At 41.7% G+C, this 10,530-nt stretch overlaps 1 protein-coding gene across 1 annotated transcript; it reads left to right on the top strand.

Moving 5' to 3' along the window:
• Positions 1 to 4,560: 4,560 nt before the first annotated feature.
• LOC131435487 (uncharacterized protein K02A2.6-like) lies at positions 4,561 to 9,111 on the top strand. Its single transcript, XM_058603415.1, has 2 exons — positions 4,561 to 5,537; positions 5,614 to 9,111. The coding sequence occupies exons 1-2, from the start codon at positions 4,683 to 4,685 to the stop codon at positions 8,875 to 8,877; spliced, it is 4,119 nt and encodes a 1,372-aa protein (XP_058459398.1). The 5' UTR covers positions 4,561 to 4,682; the 3' UTR covers positions 8,878 to 9,111.
• The last annotated feature ends 1,419 nt before the right edge of the window (positions 9,112 to 10,530 follow it).

The raw sequence follows: 10,530 nt of genomic DNA on the forward strand, positions 1-10,530 counted from the left end.
TCTCTAAATCCTCTCGGGGGTTGGAGGTTTTATTAATAGCAGACTGTTCGGGACCTCGTAGAGGTTCAGAATTTACTTCTGCTTCCACTAAATGTGATCCTCAGCAGATTGTTTAGCATCCCTTAGGGGTGCAGAATTTACTTCGGCTTTTATGTGTTTTTGTGTCGTCAATTTTTCCCATCCTCCCAGTCCAACCCTTACCATTTCCTTTCAATCCTTCCCTCTTATATATCGGGAAATTGATGCTAAAAACAAATTGATGGCAAGGCACAAATCTCCAAATATCAAGGGGAACGTGCCATTTGAGCCAATTTGTTCTGATTCCTGATTCCTCATCAGCAGTGACTCGCAATTTTATAACAGAAAAACTTTTCCACTTCCGGCATGGCTAGTGCCATTCTTGAACTGGCACTTGCCGTCATCAACTTGTCACTAGCTTTATTGTTTCGCCTGCTTCAAATTCGACCGGACCGGTGCCGCCATCTGTCACCGGTCATCAAATGAACAAGAGAAAAGTTCCCACCCGATTGCAGCAGCACTTGCATCTTAGCAAATAGTTACCTCATCAACATGATCAGCAGCAATCGCATCATATCAGTCCGGTCTTTTCTCGGACTATTCGTTGCAGACGTTATTTCCGGCCACCAGGCAGCTATTTGGTCAACTGATTTGTGAATTCAATCCCCGCTGTTTCGTAGTATCTTAGAGAATCTCAAATATCGTATAATTACGGTGTTTTCGCAATCCAAAATGTATAAAAATGGTTATGTATGTAATGTTTTTTTTTATCAGGCAACCATATGTCATCATTTTGCTGTTACTGGTAGACGATGAGTATGATGATGATTGCTTTCGGCAAGGGTAGAAACGAAGAATGGACAACAATAAAAATGACAAATTGAGATGCTGCCATAGATAGCCTTTTAACGGCTCATTTTTTTTTCTTCATTGTACCGCCCGATATGCTACTTTTACGCGAGATTGCTTTATTGCAGGGTTTACACCCACTTCCGAAAGGAGATAACCCAGAGCTTGCTTTCTTTTATGATACTTTTCGACAGCTCTATGTGGTCCCGAACGCTCAAAAATAGAGTCAACCACGTGGCTCCCTCAATTCCCTTTGCGTCTGTGTGTTCAGGAACCTTGTTGAGTTGATTTTTATCTTTCTTCCAATCTTCATTCCCAAACTCCAGCAGGTAATTAATGCAAATAAAATTGCGGACACATTGAAACTGAAATTTTTTTAACGGGAAAATAGTAAAAAACTACAAGGATCAGCCCCATGGGGTTGTTCGAGCCGTTGATGTGGAACAAGGTAACAAAAATCATTCGTGCCGTGACTATCGGATCGATCGGACGTAAATTCTGCTTTCTCCAATCGCGTGGTGAATTGTTTTATTCCGTTATCAAGGTCATTCCGTATTCTATTATCTGCATCAGTGCGGTCGAGTGATAGTTCTAATTAATCCGTTCTCAAGGCCGACTGTGAGCTTGTGTAAAGCAGCACAGCGTGTGGTACCGTTAGCCAGCGCCAGCTGGGCGCTGCGCGTATATCGTTTACATATATACATTAGAAACAGTGATAAATATTTATAGTGACAAAAAGAGAAACGTTTCATTGGACAGTGTAGTGAGAGACTAAAAACAAAGTGCTTTTTCCTCAAAGAGGGTTTTTGCACTTTATTGAACTGGAATATTCACCGGTTGCCTAGGACCGGGCCTTGTCGGCCGATCACCCTTCGAGAGCTAAAGCTAAGTATTTTTTTTCTTTTTCCCTGTTGTTCAGTACCATTAGATTTTTATTGCCCCCTAATATTTACCCGCACGGACACATTTCCGTGCCATGACAAAAGGCACAGAATTGCCTGACCTTCCCCTAGATGATCAAATGGATGCTTCTGATGGCAATAAATCTCGCATTAGAAGCTATCCCGATGGGCTTGCACTCCCGGCCGGACCATATGCGGTTTACATCCGGACCAAAGCCAACGGTAAAAAATTGAACCTTCTAAGACTTTCTGAAGACCTGTCCTCGCGATACAATACTGTACAAAAAATTGAGAAAGTACGCCCGGACAAGCTTAGGGTCTTGTTAGCCAGTGCAAAACAGGCTAATGAGATCGTTCAAAGTGAGCATTTCACGCGGGAGTATCGCGTATACGTACCAGCTCGCGAAGTCGAGATAGACGGCGTGATCACCGATCCGAGTCTGACTTGCGAGGACGTTCTTAAGCATGGGGCAGGCGATTTTAAAAACCCCCTACTCAAGAACGTTAAGATACTGGACTGCAAGCAATTGCGTTCAGTATCGACCGCTGAGGATGGGACTAAGTCCTATATCCCATCAGACTCGTATCGGGTGACTTTCGCTGGCTCGGCTTTGCCTAATTACGTCCTCCTGGACCGAGTCCGTTTACCTGTTCGTCTTTTTGTGCCGCGGGTCATGAACTGCACCAATTGCAAACAATTGGGACATACAGCATCCCATTGTTGCAATAAATCCCGGTGTATAAAGTGTGGAGGGAGTCATGCGGATAACTCCTGCAGTGGAGACAATGAAAAGTGTCTCTACTGTAAGGAGGGGCCGCATGACCTCTCTGATTGTCCCGCGTACAAATTGCGCCAGGATAAGATGAGGCGTTCACTTAAGCAACATTCAAAGCGTTCTTTTGCTGAAATGTTGAAGAGTGCTACGCCTCCAGTAAACCTGTACGCTTGTTTGGCAACTGACGAGAGCGAATATGATGACCCCCTCGAAGGTACATCTTCGGCTGTCCCTCATAGCTCATCAATTAGAAAGAGAAGAAATAAATCTTCTCAAAAGCTCCCTAGTAAGGGTTTGAAGATGTCCTCTGATGGGTTTCCAAAAATTACAACAACTGGTAGTGATGGCAAAAAACCAGAGAAAAAAGCTCCAGGCCTTGGAAAATTAAATTCCGAGCAAGAATTTCCATCACTTCCTGGGACTTCAAAACCCCCGAAAGTCCCTAAAGATCAGTCAGAAAATTTACCAAATACTGGGTTTGTTAAATTCTCTGATATTGTGGACTGGATCATGTCTACTTTCAATATTTCTGAACCTCTTAAAAGCCTGATAATGGCTTTTATTCCTACAGCTAAAACATTCTTGAAGCAGTTGACTGCAAAATGGCCCCTTCTTTCAGCGATCGTATCCTTCGATGGCTAAGACACCCACCGAGGTCACGGATACGATCACTGTTATACAGTGGAATTGTAGAAGTATCATCCCAAAAATAGATCCTTTCAAATTTCTAGTAAATAATCTGAAATGTGACGCATTTGCATTGTGCGAAACTTGGCTAACTTCTGAAATACCCTTAAACTTCCACGATTTTAACATTATTCGTCTGGATCGAGATGATTCCTATGGAGGAGTACTTTTGGGGATCAAAAAGTGCTATTCTTTCTATCGCATTAACCTCCCCTCGATACCAGGTATTGAAGTTGTCGCATGGCATGTTACAATCAAAGGCAAGGACCTTTGCATTGCTTCCATCTACATTCCCCCAAGAGCCTCGGTTGGGCATCGGCGGCTCAATGATATCATAGAGCTTCTTCCCGCACCGACGTTGGTTTTAGGAGACTTTAACTCACACGGTACGGGATGGGGCTGTCTTCACGACGATAACAGATCAACTATGATCCATGATATCTGCGACAACTTCAATATGACAATCTTGAATACGGGAGAAATGACACGAATTCCTGCACCACCAGCAAGACCAAGTGCGCTAGACTTATCCCTTTGCTCGACATCGCTACGGTTGGATTGCACGTGGAAGGTAATCCCTGATCCCCACGGTAGCGATCATCTGCCTATCGTAATTTCAATCGCCACCGGATTAAGACTGTGATACTCGTTCTCAATTACACCTACAAGTATATTTTAGTGTTAGCGTGTAAATGCACATTAGCTCCTTGGGGTTGGCAGTCTACTTCCGGATACCAGACAGATTGGTTGTGTCTTACTAAAGTGGCATATAGTATTTCGCCCACATAACTAGAGGTTACCACATAAATGGCGACGAGAGGGATATTTTGTTCCTAGTTTTGAACATTGCAATATTTTGAAAAAGTAAGAATAATTCAAAATTATTCAAAGTTTAGAAAATACCCCATCGTGGCTGACATGAGATGGTGGTGTGAGGAAAGTCCCAAGTTCACTTGCGTGAAAGACATGGCCGTTCGAAGTGAAGTAACACGAAAAGTTAGCATTAAATGAGAAATGCATAACAAATTGAGCTAAAAAAGTTAAGCTCGGCGAGTCTTAAATGACAGAGTAAAATACTCGTATATTGCACATTAAGGAAGCGAAAAAGAAACGAGCTAAAAAAGTTGAGCTCGGGTTATTGTGCATAAAAAAAAAAGAGCTAAAAAAGTTGAGCTCAGGTAATATACGCATTAAGGAAACGAAAAACGAGCAAAAAAAAAAAGTTGAGCTCGGGTGAAAAAATGAGCTCAGGCCGATTGCAATTGAGTGCAAGGTTGAAAAATAAGCTTTTAAAAAGCTGGTGATAGAGTTCTTCCAAAGAGCCATTGAACACTTTCTCAACAAAAAAAAAAAAAAAAAAAAACAGACGGGAAAAGCTAGGTGACATTGAAGTTGATAAGTGACGTAAGAGTTGTCACTCTTTTTTTTCAGATACTTTTTTTTCCCTAAGATGGCACAGAGAAATCAAAATCCGACCAATGAAAATGATCAAAATGTTTTTGTTCTTCAAACAACACAAACTTTTAATCCAGCGGTTTATAATCTTCCACAATTTCGATTCGGGCATTTGCCTACTTCGGAAGTGCGAAATGCATGGACCGGTTGGATCCGTGGTTTCGAACGTGTCATGACAGCTTCAAATATTGTTGACTGCTCCATCAAAAAAATCCAACTGCTGGCAATGGGAGGATTGGAGCTACAAACTGTTTTCGATTCAATCCCAGGAGGAGATGTTGAAGAGGCCGACAATATAGATCCCTACATGGTGGCGAAGTCTAAATTAGACGAGCATTTCTCTCCTAAACATCACGAAAGTTTCGAAAGATATTTATTTTGGACTATGGTAGCTGACGCAGAGGAACCGATTGAAAAATTCTTGGAAAGAATTCAACAAAAAGCCGATAAGTGCTCTTTCGGACAAACTCCCATGGACAGTCGGCAAATCGCTGTAATGGACAAAATTATTCAAGCCGCTCCAGAGGATCTTCGCGAACGGCTGCTGGAAAGGGAGAATTTAACTTTGAACGATTGTGTTAAGGTTGTCAACTCATATCAGGCAGTAAAATATCAAGCATCTGCGATGAGTAAGAGACCACATCAGGCGATACTGAACGTACAGCGTCTCTATACAAAAGCGAACATAACGAAACCAGAATTTTCGCAAAATAAGCTTAGGTGCACCCGCTGTGGCTACAGTCAACACAATCCCGGAGAGAGATGTCCAGCATATAATCAAAAATGTTTGCGATGTGGGGTTACAGGGCATTTCAAATCGGTGTGCAGAGCTCTTAGTGAGAAAACGAACGTAAGTAATTAAAACTTTAGGCAATATTTAGATAGGTTTTCTGTATAGAATATGCAAATACATGTTTAAATTTCAGCTTAAAACTGGAAATGAAATCCCGGGAAAACGATTTTATTCGATGGGAAATGAAAAACGTGCGATGGTTTTCAAGCGACCACGAAATGTTTTGAATATAAATGTTGATGAAGCAAGCAGTATGTATGAGGAACTGCCCGTTTACAATATTGGGAATACATCGGACGACCAAATCAGGTGTCTCGTGGGAGGAATTAATATACAAATGTTAATTGACTCGGGCTCAAAATATAATCTTATTGATGATAATACATGGAATATGATGCAGCTCCAAAACGTTACAGTAAAAAATGTACGCTTTGATTCGAACAAAAAATTTCTCGCGTACGGTAAAGTACCGTTGAAACTTTTAATGATTTTTGATGCCGACATTCAAATACAGGGCGTAAGTGAAAAGTTACCAATAAACTCCACATTCTTTGTTATCGAAAAGGGCCAACAAGCATTGCTAGGAAAGGACACTGCCCAAAAACTAGGCGTTCTTCGGATTGGCCTAAGAAACTGTTCAACTGATGTGCACTATGCAGATGAATTGAAAGCAACATTTCCTTACATAAAACACGTCGAGCTTACGCTGCCGATAGACAAAAGGATTGCACCTGTGATTCAACCTCTTCGACGATGTCCAGTACCGTTACTAGGGAAAGTAAAAGCAAAAATTGATGATTTGTTGGCGCAGGATATAATAGAACGAATCGAAAGACCAACGACATGGGTTTCACCACTTGTTCCTATTTTGAAGGATAATGGTGAAGTACGCCTTTGCATTGATATGCGTCGTGCAAATCAAGCAATTCAACGGTTAAATCACCCCTTGCCAATATTCGAGGAAATCCTTTCCCGGATTCGGAATGCTCGTTTTTATTCGTTACTAGATATGAAAGATTCTTATTATCATATAATGCTTTCTGCAGAATGTCGAGATATTACTACCTTCATAACGAATTGGGGTCTATTTCGATTCAAACGTTTGTTTTTCGGAGTTAATTGTGCACCTGAATTGTTTCAGAGTCTGATGGAAAGTTTGTTCGCAACGTGTAGTAATATGGTGGGATTCATAGATGATTTTTTGATATACGGAGAAACAGAAGAGGAGCATGATCGGGCACTCAAAGCGGTAGTGCAACGAATTGATGAACTTGGAATTCAGCTTAACCATCACAAATGCAAGTTCAAGAAAACGGAGATCATTTTCCTGGGTCACAAACTTTCAGAAAAGGGTGCGCTACCTTCAGATGATAAGATAGAATCAATTTTAAGCTGCCGTGCTCCTAAATCACGCGAAGAGCTCAGAAGCTTCATGGGACTGGTTACATACGTTTCTCGTTTTATTCCAAATTTAGCTACCGACAGTTGTCCGCTGAGAGACCTGATAAAGTCATCGTCACATTTCGAATGGAAGCAAATCCATCAGATTGCATTTGATCGACTCAAACAGCGTATTGGATCAATTGATTATTTAGGTTATTTTGATCCAAATGATCGTACATTAGTAATAACAGACGCATCGGGTGTAGGACTTGGAGCCGTGTTGATACAATTCAAGGGAAATTTACCAAGAGTAATTAGTTATGCGTCTAAAAGTTTGTCGGAAACGGAAAAAAAATATCCGCCGATTGAAAAAGAGGCACTTGGCATTGTATGGGCGGTTGAAAGGTTTCGTATATTTTTGCTTGGTATTACTTTCGAACTTGAGACTGATCACCGGCCACTTGAAACTATTTTCACGGCTACTTCTCGACCTACTATTCGTATCGAGCGCTGGCTTTTAAGATTACAAGCTTTTAAGTTCAACGTGGTTTATAGGAAGGGTTCTGCAAACTTGGCCGATTCATTATCAAGACTAGCCGCCCACTGTAGCGATACCAGTTGGAACGAAGAATCCGAAGTTTTCATACGTCACGTGATGGTTGAAGCCATAGCCATTCTCAGCGATGGAAATAACAACGATTTTGACGATAGCACAGAAATTGCCATTAGGGCCATTCAAGATGCGGCGGCCATCGATATTACAGAGGTAATTGATGAAACAAAAATCGACGACGAGTTGAAAACATTAAAAGATGCGATTATGTCGGGCGTTTGGAAAGATCCGAGTCTAAAGCCATATGCGCCTTTCCAAAGCGAGCTGAGCTATGTCAATGGTTTGTTGATGCGTGGTAGAAAATTAATAGTTCCCGTGGTTCTTCGAGAACGTATATGTATGCTGGCTCACGAAGGACACCCGGGCCATTCAGTAATGAAAAGTCGTTTGCGAGATAAATATTGGTGGCCGAATATGGATCATGCGGCCATTAGAGTGTGTGATAGATGTGAGGGCTGCCGTTTAGTGCATGCTGCTGATCCCCCGGAACCGATGGCAAGAAGAACTATACCCGAGAAACCATGGGTTGATCTAGCAATTGACTTTTTAGGTCCTTTGCCCACGAATGAATACGTACTCGTCGTAATCGATTATTATAGCCGATACATGGAACTAGAGATTATGTCCAAGATAACAGCTTGTGAAACTGTACGGAAATTAAGAAAAATTTTCCGAACATGGGGTTATCGGAGAACAATAACCTTAGATAACGCGAAGCAGTTTGTCTCAAAAGAGTTTTCTGATTTTTGCACATCGATCGGAGTAGTCTTAAATCACACCACGCCATACTGGCCGCAAGCTAACGGAGAGGTTGAGCGACAGAACAGATCTCTGCTTAAAAGATTGAAAATTTCGAATGCTTTATACGGCGATTGGAAGACCGAGTTGGACGATTACTTAATCCAGTACAATAATTCACCTCATTCAACAACTGGAATGACACCAAGTGAACTCCTTCAAAATAGGAAAGTACGCTTCAAACTTCCACAGATCGATGACATTAGTACCACTCCACCGTCCTCAGAATTTAGGGACAGAGACATTCAAAAAAAGTTTGAAGGAAAAGAACGAGGAGATGCCAGGCGAGCAGCAAGGACGAGTGACATTCAAACTGGTGATTCTGTTTTGATGAAAAACCTAACGATACAAGATAAGCTAACAACCGACTTCGGAAAAGAAGAATATACAGTAGTAGGCAGAAATGGGCCTAACGTTACTGTGGAATCAACTGAAACAGGAAAGCGTTTCGACCGCAACACATCTCATCTTCGGAAAATTGAAGAATCCAACGAGAAACACTTTCGATCTGACGACACGCTACTGACGCACGAAACGGATAAGCAAGCTGTGTTGCGAAGATCATCTCGTGCTCCAAAGCCAACGGCGCGCTTCAGTCCGTGATATTGCTATTTTCAAATAACTCAGATTTAAATGAATATATATTTTCTTTTGATATTTGCAAATAAAAAAAGGGAGATGTGATACTCGTTCTCAATTACACCTACAAGTATATTTTAGTGTTAGCGTGTAAATGCACATTAGCTCCTTGGGGTTGGCAGTCTACTTCCGGATACCAGACAGATTGGTTGTGTCTTACTAAAGTGGCATATAGTATTTCGCCCACATAACTAGAGGTTACCACAAAGACCATCGGAAACAATCAATGTTTCGTATGACCTCACACGAAACATTGATTGGAAATGCTACGCAAATTTGATATCTGAGAATCTAGAAACAACACAAGAACTTCCTCCGGAGGAAGAGTACACGTTTTTGGCTGGCTTGATTCTCGACACCGCGACTCAAGCTCAGACGAAACGTGTACCCGGCGCGAAATCTAACATCCGTCCCCCCAACCCGTGGTGGGACAAAGAGTGCTCAGAATTAAACGCGGAGAGAACTTCATCATTTGTCGAGTTTAGGAAAAACGGAACACCTGATAATTTTAGAAACTACGCGGCATTAGACGCTAAAATGAAAAGCTTGATTAAAGCGAAGAAAAGCGGTTATTGGCGTCGATTCGTAGACGGATTATCGAGAGAAACATCAATGAGCACTCTTTGGAACACAGCCCGACGAATGCGCAACAAAAACACCACAAACGAAAGCGAGGAATATTCTAACCGCTGGATATTCGATTTCGCTAAAAAAGTATGTCCTGACTTTGTTTCGGAACAGACAATCATTCGCGTCGCTTCATCAAACAGAAACGAAACACCTTTTTCGATGGTCGAGTTCTCACTTGCGCTTTTATCGTGTAACAATAAATCTCCGGGGTTAGACAAAATCAAATTCAATTTGTTGAAAAATTTGCCTGACTCTGCCAAAAGGCGCTTATTGAATTTATTCAATAGGCTTCTTGAGGATAATATTGTCCCACATGACTGGAGACAAGTAAGAGTTATTGCCATTCGAAAACCAGGGAAACCAGCCTCCGATCACAATTCGTATCGGCCGATTGCTATGCTTTCCTGTATCCGGAAATTGTTCGAAAAAATGATTCTGTTTCGTCTAGACAATTGGGTCGAGACTAATGGCTTACTTTCAGATACACAATTCGGCTTCCGCAGGGGCAAAGGAACGAACGATTGTCTTGCGTTGCTCTCAACCGAAATTCAAATGGCATTTGCTCGTAAAGAACAAATGGCGTCAGTTTTCCTAGACATCAAGGGGGCTTTTGATTCAGTTTCCATAAACATCCTATCTGAGAAGTTGCATCAGCATGGTCTTTCACCAATTTTGAATAACTTTTTGTATAATCTGTTGTCCGAGAAATACATGTATTTCGCGCATGGTGATTTGTCGACAATACGATTCAGTTACATGGGTCTTCCTCAGGGCTCATGCTTAAGCCCCCTTTTATACAACTTTTACGTGAACAACATTGATGAATGTATCAACACATCTTGCACGCTAAGACAACTTGCCGACGACAGCGTTGTGTCTATTATAGGACCCAAAGCTGCCGATCTCCAAGGACCATTGCAAGATACCCTCGACAACTTGTCGACATGGGCTCTTCAAATGGGTATCGAGTTCTCTACGGAGAAAACT

This window comes from Malaya genurostris, chromosome 3, assembly GCF_030247185.1.
Source record: "Malaya genurostris strain Urasoe2022 chromosome 3, Malgen_1.1, whole genome shotgun sequence".
In the NCBI taxonomy this organism is placed as follows: Eukaryota; Metazoa; Arthropoda; class Insecta; order Diptera; family Culicidae; genus Malaya; species Malaya genurostris.

Excerpts from the sequence above, each read along its gene's own strand:
- LOC131435487 (XM_058603415.1), top strand. The coding sequence starts at position 4,683 with ATGGCACAGAGAAATCAAAATCCGACCAATGAAAATGATCAAAATGTT. Across the intron at positions 5,538-5,613 it reads CTCTTAGTGAGAAAACGAAC|CTTAAAACTGGAAATGAAAT; the intron begins GTAAGTAATTAA and ends TTTAAATTTCAG.